Raw genomic sequence first — 16,894 nt, 5'->3', positions numbered from 1 at the left:
CCGCCCACCCCCCCGGCGCGTCATCCCGCCTCCCCGCCGGATTGGCCGCCGCCGCGGCCCTTGGCCTTTCCAATATGGCGGCGCCCAGCGGAGCGGCGAGCTGTGAGGACTTCGCCGAGTTCCAGGTAACACGCGTGGGGCCCCGCGGGAGGGAGGAGGGGGCGCGCGCCCTCCCGCCGCCGCCCAGCGCGCTCCCGCCGTCTCCTGGTAGCGCCCCGCGGCCACGAGGGCTGAAGGTGGGGGTCGCGCGCGCGGCGGCAGCGGCGAGGTCACCCCTCCCCGCAACGGTCGGGGTCCGGCCTTCCCCTTCAGCCTGGCGGCGGGAGCGCGCCCCTGTCCGGTAGCGAGCGGGGTGGGGGATCCCGCTCCCGCCGTCCCGTCCCGGGCGGGGAGGGGAGCGGGAGCTGGCGGCGTGGGAGCCTCCGTGGGCGGAGGGAGCTCCGTGGGCGCCTTCACGCGGGCGTGAAGGTACCGCGCGTGTCCTCCGCGGGTTGAGGAGGGTGCGGATCGGCGGAGGTGGCGGTACCTGGCCTGCTTCTTAAGTGTTTTTTCCCTTCCCCCCTCCCGAAAGTGGTCGGTTTTTATCCGAAGTTTGCCGTTTTGCTGCAGGTCGTGCCCGGTTTCCCGCCTGGAAGCGTTAACGGGCGGGGACGGGGCCTCGGACGGCGGGGCTCTGGCCTGGCCGCGGCGCGGGCGGGTTCCCTGAGGGGAGCGGTGCGGGCCGGGCCCGGCCGCGGGGGCGGGCAGGGACGGGGGCGGCGGGGGTGTGAGGTGCTCGGCGCTGCCCGGTTTTGTGTTTCCCCCCCTCTGGCCTTGGCTGCTCAGGAGACTGGCTGGTTTGCAGCACCTACTCCTGCGCGCAGAAATCATTCGTTTGGGGTGGGTTGTTTGGGTTTTTTTGGTGTTTGTAAGCGGTCTGCTTAACTTTCCCATTGAAAGACTTACTCATGCAACATGAGAAAGGAGAAGAACTTGGGTGTGTTGGTGGATGAGAAGCTCAACATGACCAAGCAATGTGCACTCGCAGCCCAGAAAGCCAACAGCATCCTGGGCCGCATCAAAAGAAGCGTGGCCAGCGGGTCAAGGGAGGTGATTCTGCCCCTCTACTCCACTCTGGTGAGACCCCACCTGGAGTGCTGCATCCAGCTCTGGAGTCCTCAGCACAAGAAGGACATGGACCTGTTGGAGCAAGTCCAGAGGAGGGCCACACAAATGATCCGAGGGGTGGAGCACTTCTCCTACGAAGACAGGCTGAGAGAGTTGGAGTTGTTCAGCCTGGAGAAAGAGGAGGCCCCGGGGAGACCTTATAGTGGCCTTTCAGTACCTGAAGGGGGCCTACAGGAGAGATGGGGAGGGACTTTTTATCAGGGAGTGTGGTGATAGGACGAGAGGTAACAGTTTTAAACTGGAAGAGGGTAAATTTAGATGAGATCGTGAAGAAATTCTTTACTGTGAAGGTGGTCAGACACTAGAAGAGGTTGCCCAGGGAAGCTGTGGAAGCCCCATCCCTGGAAGTGTTCAAGGCCAGGCTGGATGGGGCTTTGAGCAGCCTGGTCTAGTGGGAGGTGTCCCTGCCCAGGGCAGGGGGTGTGGAACTAGATGATCTTTAAGGATCCTTCCAACTCTAACCATTCTGTGATTCCATGATTTTTTTTTTTGCAGTAAGCTTTTCTCAGAGATATGAGCAAACATTTTTATTTTATTTATTTTATTTTTAATACAGGAGTTGCTCAGGGTGATGAGGACGATCGATGACAGAATTGTCCACGAATTAAACACTACGATTCCAACAGCTTCCTTTGTGGGGAAAATTGATGCCGGCCAGACGTGTAAAGAGCTGTACCAGTCTGTGAGTGTGCACTCCTTCGACTTTCAGCGCGCTTCCTGATGTTTTGTTGGGTGCAGTGGCCAGTAAAGCATCTGCAGTTTCTAAGGAAACGACTGCCTTGATACTTCGTGCTTTATGTACCTGTAACTGGCATGCTCAACTCCTCTGCACAGCTAAACCACATGTGTGTAACAGCTCTGTCAGTTTAGAACAGTGGGGGGGATGTATTTGCTCTGCAATGCCGACCCTTCAAGGCACACTTCAGGCTTCAGTAGATGGCAGTGTCCCAGTCCACTTCTTTCTTTTAAAAATGGGTGCTAGCACACTTTTAGCGCTACTTTGCCAGAGTCCTGCTCATGTGTATCTTTGACTTTTGATCAAGTTGGTAGCTGCTGCTCAAAGCAGTGTTGCTTCCAACATGTGGATTATAGAGTCAAAGGGATTTCTATAGGGACAGAAATACCTCGACTTTCGAAAGTCCCTCTTTTAACTTGTAGCTTGGTTTTTATTCTCTACTGAACTAGTTGTTGTGGCTTTCTCTCTCCCCCCACTTAGTTGATGGATGCTCACACCAGCAGAGAGAGAATCATCAAAAACTGCATCGCTCAGACCTCCAGTGTAGTGAAAACCCTGAGAGAGGAGAGGGAAAAGACCCAGGATGACTTAGCATTATTAAAGCAACTCAGGAAAGAGCAGACAAAGGTGAGTGGTGGAGCTTTTTAGAAATCACTTTAGAGTGGAAGAAGAGGGTATCTTTCCCAAACAGAAAGACCAGTGTGATGGAGAGAACCTGAAGTGGATCCCGACTCAGGCAGTCTTTTCTGAGGGTCTTGTTGGCTGGGTTTGTGAGAAGGCTTTCCCCTGGCCCTCAAGACAGAGCTGCTTTTGTCCCGCAAGTGCAACACTTTCTGAGATCCTATTACACAAATGCCAGAGAAAAGCATGTGTACTTCTCCCTGGTGGACTCTAGCCTTCATTGACTAACACCACTTAGCGTGCAACTTACCTGGGGCTTGCCTAGGCCTTTCAGAATGCCTGAAGGTTCATTTTGCCTTTTTGAGATCTTGTAAAATTAGTATACCTGCAAACAGCCAGTATGGGTGCCAAGATGTAAACACCGGAAGATAATGGGATAGGGCTTTTGTGTATGTCTCTTGCAGCACCCAGTTACACAGCTGTCCCTCTTCACCATCACCCTGAGAAGCATGGTTCTTACTCGGTGTGTTGATTGGAGTTGCTGTCCTCTACGAGGAGCTGCCGGGCAACCTTGAATTCCACTTAACCAACTTTGTTGGTTGGTATTTAATGGTTTAATTTTTTTAGTACCTTGTGATGGTGTGAGAGAGACTTCTTGGTTGGCCTAAGGAATTTTAATCTGCAAACATCCTTTCAGCCTTCTGGATGGAAAGTGTACTTCACCAGAGGTGAACAAAGGTGATGTAGGTGGAGTATCCGAAGTGGAGAAGGGAACCCTGCTGAAGTTCTTATCCCCATTCCAGGGCCTCCTTTGTAGGGGAAAGGATAGTGCATGTGTAGCTCTAGGAGTGGAGGTTAGCAGGGATGTGAACTGTTCCATTAATTTCTCTTCCGGACCTTCTCCAGATGGCTCATGCTCACTTTACTTTTTTTTTTTTCCATGCTATATGCTTGCAGAACATACCAAATGAGACTGTTTGCATATTGGTTTTTTTGCATGCGGGTAGGTGTGTCTGTTGTGTTCATCAGCTTAGTGAGCCTTCCTCTGTTGAGGACTGTCTTAACCAGGGTTTCTAAACCAGTGCCTTTGAGTTTGCAGTGTAACTGAGTTCTCGTAACAGCCAGTCATCCCACCATCGTATATATAGAGGCACTTAAGTGCCTCTATGCAAACGCACGTAGCATGGGGAACAAATGAGGAGTTAGAGACGTGTGCACGCCTTCAGGGCTATGATCTCATTGGCACCCCAGAGATGGGGTGGGGTGGCTCCTATGACTGGAGTGTTGGAATGGAAGGATACAGGCTCTTTAGCAAGGACAGGCAGGGGAGATGAGGAAGGGGGTGTTGCCGTCTATGTCAATGAACGTCTGGAGTGCATGGAGCTCCACCTGGAGATGGATGAGGAGCTAACTGAGAACTTATGGGTCAGGATTAAAGGGAGGGCAGGGGCAGGTGACGTTACAGTGGGGGTCTGCTACAGGCCACCTGACCAGGATGGCAGAGTGGTTGAGGCCCTCTATAGACAGATAGGAGCGGCACTGTGTTCACGGTCCCTGGTCCTCATGGGGGACTTCAAGCACCCCGATATCTGTTGGAGGGACAACACAGTGGGGCACAAGCAATCCAGGAAATTCTTGGAATGCGTTGATGACAACTTCCTTCTCCAAGTTATAGAGGAGCCAAGGAGAGGAGCTATGCTGGACCTTGTCCTTACCAACAAGGAGAGGCTAGTGGGGAATGTCAAGCTCAAGGGTAGCCTTGCCTGCAGTGATCATGAAACGGTAGAGTTCAAGATCCTTAGGGCAGCAAGGAAGGTGCTCAGCAAGCTCACTATGCTGGACTTCAGGAGAGCAGACCTTGGCCTCTTGAGAGATCTTCTTGGTAGGGTTCCATGGGATAAGGCACTTTTGGGGGGAAGGGCCCAAGGAAGCTGCTTAGTATTCGAGGATCACCTCCTCCAAGCTCAGGAGCGACGTATCCCAACAAAGGAGAAGGCAGGCAAAAAGCCAGGGGGCCTACATGGGTGAACAAGGAGCTCCTGGACACACTCAAAAGCAAAAAGGAGGCCTAGAGAGGGTGGAAGCAAGGACAGGTAGCCTAGGAGGAGTACAGAGAAACTCTCTGAGCAGCCAGGGACCAGGTTAGGCAAGCTAAAGCCCAGGCAAAATTAAATCTGGCCAGGGACATCAAGGGCAACAAGAAAAACTTCTATAAGTACGTCAGTGGTAAAAGAAGACTAAGGAAGATGTGGGCCCTCTCTGGAACGACAGAGGAGACCAGGTCACTGAGGACATGGAGAAGGCTCAGGTACTCAATGAATTTTTTGTCTCAGCCTTCACTGTCAAGGGCTCCTTACTGTCAAGGGGCTCTAACCACACCACCTGAGTTGCAAAAGGCAAAAAGGCAGGGGCTGTGAGAATGAAGCGCCACCCACTGTAGGTGAAGATCAAGTATGAGACCATCTAAGGAACATGAAGGAACACAAGTCCATGGGACCTAATGATATCCATCCACTGGTCCTGGGGGAACTGATGGATGAATTTGCTAAGCTGCTTTCCACTGGTGAAGTTCCCACTGACTGGAAAAAGGGAAACGTAACCCCCATTTTCAAAAAGGGAAAAAAGGAAGACCCGGAGAACCTACAGGCTGGTCAGTCTCACCTCTGTGCCCAGCAAGATCATGGAGCAGATCGTCCTGGAAACTCTGCTAAGGCACACGGAAAATAAGGAGGTGATTGGTGACAGTCAACAGGGCTTCACTAAGGGCAAGTGTCCTGGTTTGAGGTGGAACAGAACCAACTTTCTGCTCAGTAATTTTATTTCTTAGCTAGGCCTCTTCTGACTCTCTGAAATTAACAGCATGTTGTGTCTGAAGCGATTCGTTCAGAGTGATAAGACAGTTTGTGACAAGGAATGATATGCAGCGAGGCTCTTGCTTGTACTTATTTCTATAACAACCAAGGTCAGCTAATTCTGTTATTTGCTGCATTGGAGGGTTGGAAGCAGAGGGGCATAGAGGGGTCCCACCTGCAGGGAGGAGCGGACAGGACGCATGACCCAAAATTGACCAACAGGGATATTCCATCCTATCTGCGCCATGCTCACTATAAAAGCTGAGGGATCAAAGCTCTCTTCCTTCAATGGCTGATGCCTGAGGAGGACCTCGTCTGTTCATCTGCCTTTGATCCTGATTGGTGTGTTCCTGACTCCAACTCTGGAACCCGGTTCCCACCCATCGCTGAGTCCAGCCTGGGACTTCCCTAGTGCCTGCCGGTGACATCATCCTGGGAGCTTAATACAGTTTTGTATATACTGTATCTATTTCATTATTTTCCTTTTTATCTTATTATTAATATTTCATTAAAGTAGTTTAGTTTCTTGTAAACTTATAAATCTCTCTTTATCTCTCCTCTTCCTCTCTGTGCACGAGAGGCTAGGGGGGAGCATCTGTCACCAGCCATTGGCCGATTTGGCCAAAACCATGACAGAAGTCATACCTGACAAATTTCGTGACCTTCTATTATGGGGTTACAGCGGTTTTGGATAAGGGGAGAGCAACTCACGTCATCTGTCTGGACTTATGCAAAGCATTTCATGCTGTCCCACACAACATCCTGGTCTCTAAATTGGAGAGACATGGATTTGATGGATGGGCCACTCATTGGATAAGGAACTGTTTGGATGTCCACACTCAAAGGGTTGTGGTCATCAACTTGATGTCCAAGTGGAAACCAGAGACAAGTGGCATTCCTCAGGGGTTGGTATTGGGACCAGTGCTGTTTAACGTCATTGTTGGCAATGTGGACAGTGGGATTGAGTGCACCCTCAGCAAGTTCACCAACGACAGTGAGCTGTGTGGCGCACTCGATCTGCTGGAGGGAAGGGATGCCAGCCAGAGGCACCTGGACAGGCTTGAAACGTGGGCCTGTGCAAACCTTATGAAGTTCAGCCAGGCCAAGTGCAAGGTCCTGCACCTGTGTCACAGCAATCCCAAGCACAAACACAGGATGGGCAAAATGTATTGAGAGCAGCCCTGAGGAGAAGGACTTGGGTACGTTGGTTGATGAGAAGCTCAACATGAGCCGGGAATGCTCGCTTGCAGCCCAGAAAGCCAACTGTACCCTGGGCTACATCAAAAGAAGCGCGGCCAGCAGGTCAAGGGAGGTGGTTCTGACCTTCTACTCTGCTTTTGTGAGACCCCACCTGGAGTACTGGGTCAAGCTTTGGAGTCCTCAGCACAAGAAGGACATGGACCTGTTGGAGCAAGTCCAGAGAAGAGCCACAAAGGTGATCAGAGGGCTGGAGCACCTCTCCTATGAAGACAGGCTGAGAGAGTTGGGGTTGCCCAGCCTGGAGAAGAGGAGGCTCCTTACGATGGCCTTCCAGTACCTGAAGGTGGCCTACAGGAAAGATGGGGAGGGACTTTTTACAAAGGCATGTAGCGATAGGAAGAGGGGTAATGGTTTCAAACTGAAAGAGGGTCGATTCAGATTAGGTATTAGGATGAAATTCTTTACTGTGAGGGTGGTGAGACACTGGAAGAGGTTGCCCAGGGAAGCTGTGGATGCCCCATCCCTGGAAGTGTTCAAGGCCAGGCTGGATGGGGCTTTGAGCAGCCTGGTCTAGTGGGAGGTGTCCCTGCCCATGGCAGGGGGGTTGGAACTAGATGATCTTTAAGGTCCCTTCCAATATAAACCATTCTATGATTTTTATATAATAAATATAGAGAGGTCCTATATGGTCCTGTATCCTAGGTGTGGCTGTCCCTGCTGCAATACTATAAGAGTTGAAGAGGTGGGTCTCGACGTTTTGCTTTTGCAGTGCTGAACTACCTGAAGACCCGCTTGCCCTTGTACTTCCAAGAAGACCTGTTGTAGCCCCTGTCTCAAAAAGCAGTTGAATGCTGATGCAGTTGTAGTTAAAGGGCTTCCTGAGGAGATGATTTCAACTCAAGCATCTGATTTTTCCCAGGCGTGGAGTGAACGAACCATTTCGTTTGTTCCTGTGCTCTTCAGAGAAGTGCTCCGTCATGAGCTCAGGTTTAAAGAACCAGGTGGCAGGCGCGTGGTTTAATTCTTAAGCCTCACTCACAGAACTGCTAACAAGCATCCGTATAAGTTTGGAAAACTAGAATGGGAGCTTAGTATTTTCTACAAATTTTGTTTGCAGAGCCAATTCTTTAAATGGTTTAGTTACTGAGCCCAAAACCTATCACTGAAACCACTAGTAGGTTCACAGTGTTAACGTTTAATAATCGGAGGAGATTTCAAATGTTTGGAAACATCCCAAAAATCTGGTGAGATGACCCCAAATTTGCACTCGGACTTTATGAAGTGTCATCCCCCTGCTTTTTTTTGTTGTTCTCTGTGAGAGTTGTGTTTTTTCTAGAACTCAAATAAGCCATCTTGAGAGAACACAACCTGCACTGCAGATTATGCATTTCAAATATATGCACTTGGTTGCAATACAGATCTGTTTTCTCTTAATATTTGTGTTCCTCTTATCCTGATAATGGTACAAATTGGAGGACTTTATCCAAAATTATTACTTCTGGGTCAATGAGTAAGAAAACTTGGGATAGGGTCAACCTAGCAGCCAGTTCTTTTAGTCTGCTTACATTAAAACACCATTTTGTCATTGTATTAATGTGTTATCGTCTTAGTTTACTTGAATGAAATATCATAAAATATCCAACCAATCTAAACATACAGAATAATGATTATTAGCTTTGGCAATCGAATTAGAAAGTCTTGTTAAAATGTCAGAATATGTTTTAAAAACAACGACAACAAATTCTCCTGCATGGCCATGTTGATTATCACTATATTGCTGTTCAGGTCTGCACCTTTAAGGAAAAGGCTACAATAGTAGTTTTGCTTAGGCTTGGTGTCAAAGGCAATTAATGCAACAGTCCAGATGATTGTAAACCTAGTCACATCTTCTATCAGGAAGATGTTTCTTTGAACTGCTAAAGCTCTTCTTCTGAGTGATTATTTTATGGAGACTAATCTTGGTGATCTCGTCACGCTGTGGATGCTGGATTGTTATTTCCAACAGTTTGGGGTCCTATTGAGTAGGTAAAAGTTCATCCAACAGCTATATTAGCTGTGTGTGTCTGGGCGTCTTTCTTGGAAGGTGTTTGATGGGATTGCCGTCTTGGCTTGCACCTGTTCACCATCTCTCCAATTGGAACCGTGTATCTAAAATGGAGCAACTCCGATCCTTAGTCTGTTGCATTAAAGACTCCAGCAGAAACATGTCCTAAATGTAGACAAAAATGGCAGATGGTTCTTCTGTCTCCTACTGTTGCTTCAGGGCCTCGTGGCAGGGTTCAGTTACCAGAGGTCACCTGAACACAACTCTTGCATGCAGTCCTTGGATTTTCTAATAGGTGTGAAAGAAAGAGATTCTTACATTTCTCATGGGTTGAGTGTGTGCTCAAGAACTGCGTCTTGTGGTAGTTCTTGCTGGAGCTTTTGCATCTGCGTAAACTTGATTTGTCCTACTGTGATCACAGAACACGTTAACTGGTTTGGACGGCATGGGCATGCATGGTCTGTCCTTGTAGACCCTTTTTTTGGTGAATGCACAGAGTTGACAGCAAAGGAAGCAGAGGGAATCTCTTTTATGGTCTTCACTCTTAATCCAGAATCTGAGATCCGTGCTCAGTCCCAGCTTTGCTGCCAGCTCCCTGCATGACTCTAATAATGGGTGCATGGGAGAATAACAACTCAGTGCTGCAGAGCTGAGCCCAGCACTGGCATTCCCCGTGCCAAGTGCTTGAATTAGGTGTAGTTATTTTTTGTATGTGAAGCCTTTAATGTTAATCAGTTAATTGCTAGCAAATCTCGATGGGCAATATTTAAGAACGGAGTGTTAGTAACCAACCAGGCGCTACTTCTGCTAGGCTTGGGTTGCAAGTCTGCCTTCACCGTGCCCCTGCAGACTTCAGTCTGCCCCGAGTATGGGCTGAGTGGAAGGTCCAGGCTTTCTGGATGATTATGCATCGTGCCCTTCAGTTTGCACCATCAGAGGGAGTGTGCACTTGGTCTTGGGGCTGTGATCTAGAAAGTCGCAATGGTAGTGAATACTGAAGGCTGCAGGGAGGCTTGTTTGACAATAACCTCTTTCTCTGTTGTTTTCTGCAGTTGAAATTGATGCAGTCGGAGCTGAATGTTGAAGAAGTGGTAAACGACAGAAGCTGGAAGGTACTCAGTCATTTAAAACAGTGATGATGTTCTGTCCCGACAGAACTGCACCGGAGGTTTGGGACCGGTGCCATATGAGGCCAGTTAATTAGAAGTAGGTGAAGATGTTGAGGTTTCAGGTCAGTCATTTTCCCTCTTCTGGATGCAGAGATCAAAGCTTTTCAGTTGCACTGCAAAGGCAAGAAAAGCCTCTGAGCGGGGAAGAACAACTGCGGAATACTCCCTCTGTAAATCCCTTTCTCTGCCTTGCCCAGTGGCTAAGAGCTGCAGCTCCCTTTTTGATCTCTGCTTCAGGATGTTAGTCCCTCTAGATGGCATCAGCACAACTGCAATACAGTTTGTGTACTCACCACAGTACAGCTCAAGGCTGATTAGATGAGCATCTCCACGTTTTTCCAGCTAAGTTTTGCTGCCAGTACTGCCTCTGTCCTGTCTGAAAAATCTAGTCGTATCCTTCAGCTTAATTAATTTAAAGCCAGCTCAGGCATGACTAAGCAACGCCACAGCCTTAACAACATGCTGCGGGCCACCAGTGGCAAACATTTTATAGCAACCCTGCTCTCAGTTTTATTCAAAAGGGGTGGGGGCAAGACACCCCTCCCACTATCTCCATCCTGAAGCCCAGAGTTGGCACCCAAGTCAGGCCTGGCACCAGTGATGTCCTGTAGCTGTGTTAAGCTTTTGCAAGTGACAGAAATGTCATAATTTTTCCAGAAGATGGCGAACATGTCATTTATAAATGGTGAGGTATGTGTGGTGCAGGGATATCTGAGCCTGATGGTGTTTCAAGTAGGGCTTGAAGAGAAAAGTGTTTCTGGGTTTTATCTCCAGCTCTGCTGTTGTCTTTGTCTGAATATAGCCTTAGATGTCTCATTTAGCACCTCTAAAAATGTGTCACTGAAGGAATTAGAGCCAGTCGTAGTTGTGGATGGAATGCCATTTGTTCCATGGAAGTGGCTATTGGTTTGCAGGTGAGGACCTCCACTCCTTTTTACTGTTGCAGACTTTTAGTTGGAAAGTAGACTTCCGTATTTACATTAACCCTAACCAACGGAAAACTGATTGGAAAAATGTGATGAGGATATAGGAAGTTATCTTCAAACTGTAGCAATAGTGACATACAGAAAGACGCTGTTCTCTAGAAATGTGTGCAGTGGGATGTTGTTTGGCTGATACCAAGGAAGGAACTGACTTCCGAAAGATGACAGTTGCATTAATCTCTGTACAGCACCTCCACGCTGGAGCTTATCGTTGGAGTGTTTTATGTTAATGTGTAAAAGACAGCAAAATCAAACTTCTGCATAGTAAGAAGAATGTGAAGGTTTGTCAGGCATGGTTTTTCCTTTCTGAAAAATGAGAATAGCACTTCACAGTTGGACCAATGGAGTTAGTTGGCCTGAGTAACAGACTGAGATCTGTGGGTCAATGATCCTAAAACTATGAGGCAGTGTAAGGCTGCAGGATTGATCTTCCTTACATAGCATGCAGAGTTACTGTTAAAGATGCTTTAAAAGTTTGCATGGTAGCAAGCTGGAAGCTGCAATTTTTTGGGTGTGTTGTTTGATGCAAGAGACCCTTATGGTGTTTCAGAGTGTATTTCCACTACCCTTTAAGACATATAAAATGTCTTTGACAGACGATGGACAAAAATGGTGTAATTTGCTTAGCGTTAAAATGCTTCTGAATGGGAAGCCTTTGTGGCTCTTAATTTCTACAGTTTCCTTGTTGCTTATCTGTTCTCAGACCTTTAGATACTCTTCACTCTTCCAGAGGGGTCCATTGCTTGTGGTAACATAGTGGGACAGGCTGTCTGTGTGTGTGAAAGAAACTATCACAACTTTTTTCTGCAATATGAGGCAGTGCGTAGTACGTGTCTGTTCCTTAAAGTAAATTAAATGTGAGAATAAGTTAAAAATGACTCAAAACTTTTTAAGAATCCATGCTAAAACAAATGCATGCTGCAAACTTCACTTTTGCTGAAGTTGCCATGGGTTCTGAACTCTGAATAAGGAGATTGGCTTAGAAGTAGAAGAATCTAGGAAAACATGGTTTAAAATATTGTATTTATAGAAAGTGATGCATAACTTCCCTAAAAGTACAAGACCACACACTTGCATGTGTCACCAGTGGGAGAGTTCAGGAAAGTTGACATTCTGAAGATCACAGGATGTGAAGTCTCTGGACTGTTTGACCAAACGTGCTCTTGCAGGAGTGCTGATGCAGCACCTAATAACTGCCAGTGCCTCCACTTGCTGCAAGGTGGTGCTCGTGTTGCTTTTCAGGAGATGTGCTGGACAAAGTCTGGAGCCAAACCGATAACTAACTAAAGCGCTTGTAAAGAGCACCTGTAACTTTGGAGTGAGCCTACGTGTCGTGCTTCTGATTCAGACTGCCGTCCTTTCAATACTCACATTTATTGGCCCTCCTTGGGCTAAGCAGTCTGCTTGACAAGGTCTGCAGGTCCAGCTGAATGAACGTGATCATCAGTCTCTTGTTCTGTGTGTTAAATTTCATGCAGAGAGGGTGCCAGGGGCGAGTGTGGCAAGAGCAGTGTGCCCTTTGCATAGGAGTGCTGTCAGCATTGGCGCCTGTGGTCACATAACTAAAATTATGAACGTGGCTTCCAAGAGCCCTTGCACCTCTTCTTAGCTGTCATGACAAGGTAAAAGGCATTTGCTGAGGAAAGAGAAGAATACAGTGTCCAAATTTGAATGCCAGAGTCAGGTCAGGAGCCTCCCACTCCCTCTTTAACAAACAAACAAACAAGAAAAAAAAACAAACCCCCATCATCATCTTTGAGGCTAGCAGACTACCAGGATTATAAGGCTGCCTTACCCGAGGGAGAACAGTTTTAGTGCTCTGCAGTGCCCCAGCATCAGGCTGCAAACTTTGGATTCACTAAAGCCAGGAGAGAAGGTGAATGGAGACAGCTGCCTTGGTAAGTACCATTTATTGGTACAGCAGGGCTGGGCAGCTTGAGATGGGGGCTACGTGAAGAGGTAGTGGCCTGGACTAGCTCTGAAGTTCCAATCATCTCCTGGATGAGGGCTGATTTGCTTTTGCTCTTCTGTTTTGGTGTCTCAGGTATTTAATGAGCGTTGCCGAATTCACTACAAGCCTCCGAAGAGTCAATGATGCGGGATATTTTCCATCAAGGTGGTCCATAACCACGAGAGCCAAACTGGAAAGAGACCTTGGGTGAGCTGTATTGGGACCCTCCAGAACCAGTGGAACCCAGTCTTGTGTTGTTTTGGACCTGCTTAGCTGCAATCTCAAGGTTGAAATGATTCTCCTGTAATTAAGAGAAAACAACTCCTCTTTTGTACAAAATATGTGAACAAATGAGTTTTATAGTATTAAAATAATTTTCAAATGGAATGCAAGAGTGGCATCTTTCTTGACCTTCTACAGCTTCAGCAGTCCTAGAGGGGAAGAAGCAGTAAAATCTATCTCTGAGCAGGGAGGATGGGGCTCTCCCTGAACTGATGCTTGCTAAACTACCAGAGAACACGGTGTGTTTGTGCAAATGATCTACTAAAATCTGAATGGAAATAAAAATTGAAGAACAATCAGCAAGCGTAGGTTCAGTGTCCCTGAAAGTAAGAAGCTACCAACATTGTTCTGAACTACTCAGCACCAGCAGCATTTATTTGGAGTTGCATGTGGAGGCAGTTTGACACTGTTCCAACAGTGCTGACAGGCAGCATCTGTTGCATACTGTCCTTTGGTCTGTGTTACCAAGCTCTGGATTTTTTCATAGAATCCTAGAATAGTTTAGGTTGGAAGGGACCTTAAAGATCATCTAGTTCCAACCCCCCTGCCCTGGGCAGGGACACCTCCCACTAGACCAGGCTGCTCAAAGCCCCATCCAGCCTGGCCTTGAACACTTCCAGGGATGGGGCATCCACAGCTTCCCTGGGCAACCTCTTCCAGTGTCTCACCACCCTCACAGTAAAGAATTTCTTTCTAATATCTAATCTAAATCTACCACCTTGCAGTTTGAGGCCATTACCCCTCTTCCTATCACTGCATGCCCTTGTAATGGGCAATACATTCACAATGTGTAAATATGACTATAAGTGAGTCATCCTACCCCCATAAAAAGCAAAGAGCTGCTGTACCAACCATGGCAAACTTAACAGCTACTTTGGAAGCAGTTGCACACCCATGGAGGGCAGAGCTAGGTGCAAAAGATACGTCCTTTTTGGTTCCCTTGAAGGAAGAGGATAAAGAGAAGTTTTCTTTTACTTGGGAGCGAATATAATATACCTTTAACAGACACTCACAAGGATATATGAACTTTCATAGACATTCTCACTCCCCCAAGATGTGAAATTGTACCAATATACAGATGATATTCTGATTGTAGGAACTTCCCCTGAGATGATGGGGGAAGTGGCAGCAGCAGCGTGGCAAGCATTAAGTAAAGCAGAAATTGGGATTCCACCTGGAAAAGGCCAGGGGCCAAGCAAAGAAGTAAAATTTTTCAGAACTTGTTGGATGGCGGGCAGTGCTGCGATTCCTCCAGATACCTTAAGGAAAAATCAAAGAGCTGCAAATGCCCCAACCAAGGAAGGAGTTCCAACAACTAATGGCAACTTTAGGGTACTGGAGGAAGCATGTGAAGATTTTCTGTCATTTCCTGTCCATTACAAAATGCCTGTCTTACAAAAGGCAAATCCTGGGAGTGGAAATTAGAACGTAACAAGGCAGTGAAAACTCCAGTTGATGAATTAAAAACATATTGGTGACTGGGACCAATGCACCCCCGTGACCCTATTAGACGTGGGGTCTCACAGAACATGCTGCTTACTGAAACCTGTCCCAAACTGGCCCCGATGGGCCAAAAAGGCCTTTACCATTTAGGTCAACCGCATTAAAAGAAACCAAACCAAGACAACCTGGATGGGAGAGGGGACATTTATCTTTAGTCTGAGCAGTGAAAAAAGTTGAGAAAATACATCTGTCAGGGACAACCTGTGCAAACTAGAGGACCATTTAATTTATTAGAAGCAATCCTGAAGGGGACTGCTCCCTCAGAAGGAGTTGCACAAAAACCCACTAACAGGAAATGGTGTGCCTACCTAACAGGAGTTGCAGAAAACAGCTGCAGTTACCTAACAACCTAACAGGAGTTGCCGAAACAAGTCTCTGTTTTCTCTTGCAACACCCCGCAGGATGGCAAACAGAAATGCTGTGTTCATGCTTGTGTTCCAAACCCTAACAATGCTGCTTACACCCATCGCGGTCTTTTCGGTTAGCACTGGGAACTACCAATGGCTCTTAACAGCTATACTGCCTCAGTGGGAAAGAACTAATGAAAGGCACCACCAATTGATTGTGGATGCACTTGATGCAGCCCAAAATAATGTTGCTCTAGCTCTTAGTTGTATCCAAGCACAACTGTGGATGCAAGCTATGGTAGGAGCTATTATTAAGAGAAGGTGAAGAGGGCACCGTACTTACTGAAATTTGAAAGGTAATCCAGGATAATGCAACTTATAAACTTCTCCACTCACCAGGGTGCAGATCTCACTAACTCCCTTGCAACAGGATGCTGTTAAGATCCACAAGGCAGCACTACCCTTCTGGAGAACCCTTGATTCTGATTCCTAGGAAATACACTGAGTACAAAGATCTGGAGGCTTAATTTATAACTGTGGGAAAACTCTAGGTGTGAAACTAAAGACATTAATGTTGTGTGGAAATCATTCGTTGGAATCCATGTTTCCGGGTTTGCTGGGCTTTGATGTCAGAGCATAAGAATGTGGGAATTTTTCCACAGAATGCATGAGTTGTGCAGAAGGGAAGGAAAATCAATAGGAATTGTCAGCAAGCTGACGTTACAGTTTACTCAGGCATATCAGTCTGTTTTCTTTCTTTGGCAGTGCTAATGGCTGCCCCAAAATCCAGTGACATTTGTGAGACAGGGATGCAGCACTCATCCTGCATACGTAGTTCACAAAGTCACGTTGAACTGCTGCTGTTTCACAGACCTGCTATCAAAGACGATCAGTGGCAACGCGCTATCCTTGGCAGCCCTCATCTGCACCTCTCTCTATTAAGCTTTGGATGTAATGAAAGAGCATTTGGAATTCGGCCTTGGAAAGAACAGCCAACCCCATTCCACCTCTTGCACAACATCGACAAGCTCCTCAGTGTCTCCCCTTTACTATCCGAGATATGTTTGATACTACCGTTTTACTGCAGAGGTGTTGCATTTAGGCTTTCCAAATACAACACTATGGCCAGAATCAACAGGATCAGGTATGCACAGGTATCTTGTCAGTTCAAATATAATTCACCTAGAGAATTCATTTCAAAGGTTCAGAAAGAGGGACAAAATAGAGTCATCAGATAGTTAACTGTCTCATTCCCAGTGGGAAAGAACTAATCAAAGGCACCACCAACTGATTGTGGATGCACTTGATGCAGCCCAAAATAATGTTGCTCTAGCTCTTAGTTGTATCCAAGCTCAACTGTGGGTGCAAGCTACGGTAGCAGCTATTATTAAGAGAAGGTGAAGAGGGCACCTTACTCACTGAAATTCGAAAGGTAATCTGGGATAATGCAACTTGAATTTGAAAGGCAATTCCAGTCCTGGTGGTATTTAGTCAATTTTACCTATGACCCCATCAACAATAAGGCCACGGCTTTTGTCCTAACAATACACAATGCTTTGGTATGTGCCATATACCCAATCGTTGCGATAGTCATGATGGCTATATCCAGCACAAAGCGGTTTCAGGGAGACAGCAACACAATAGCCAAGGGCTAACTTGAGCAACGCTGGTAAGTGCGTCGATACACAAATATGACTGTAAGTGCGTCATCTTACCGCATAAAAAACAGAGCTGCTGTACCAAACATCGCAAACTTAAGAGCTCCTTTGTAAGCAGCTGCACACCCATGGGTGGCAGCGCTAGGTGTGAAAAATGCATTCTTTGCGGTTCCCTTAAATACCCATAAAAAGCAAACAGCCCAAGAGCCCTTTGAGCACTCCTGCACGGCAGCGGGCTGCATGCCAGGATCTCCCCTTGAGTAGGGATGCCTCTCAAGGTTACTTCTCGAGACCGAGAGATTCCTTCCTGCAACAGATTCTTGCGGTTTACAGCATGCTAAAGTGACATAAAGGATTGATTGCCTGTGTATAATCCTTTAG

General features: G+C 47.2%; 1 protein-coding gene across 2 annotated transcripts; it reads left to right on the top strand.

Moving 5' to 3' along the window:
- Nucleotides 1-9: 9 nt before the first annotated feature.
- On the top strand, nucleotides 10-13,110 carry MIX23 (mitochondrial matrix import factor 23). Of its 2 annotated transcripts, XM_054188721.1 has the most exons (5): nucleotides 17-125; nucleotides 1,724-1,849; nucleotides 2,384-2,530; nucleotides 9,673-9,732; nucleotides 12,817-13,110. In XM_054188721.1, exons 1-5 carry the CDS (start codon nucleotides 75-77, stop codon nucleotides 12,865-12,867), a joined length of 435 nt encoding a protein of 144 aa, XP_054044696.1. In that variant the 5' UTR covers nucleotides 17-74; the 3' UTR covers nucleotides 12,868-13,110. The 2 variants fall into 2 exon arrangements, with proteins under 2 accessions (XP_054044697.1, XP_054044696.1); XM_054188722.1 differs by lacking the exons at nucleotides 9,673-9,732; nucleotides 12,817-13,110 and adding an exon at nucleotides 2,989-9,604 and having other exon boundaries at nucleotides 10-125.
- Nucleotides 13,111-16,894: the final 3,784 nt, after the last annotated feature.

This window comes from Rissa tridactyla, chromosome 1 (assembly GCF_028500815.1).
Source record: "Rissa tridactyla isolate bRisTri1 chromosome 1, bRisTri1.patW.cur.20221130, whole genome shotgun sequence".
Classification (NCBI taxonomy): Eukaryota; Metazoa; Chordata; class Aves; order Charadriiformes; family Laridae; genus Rissa; species Rissa tridactyla.
This window is presented reverse-complemented; position numbering and strand designations above follow the sequence as displayed.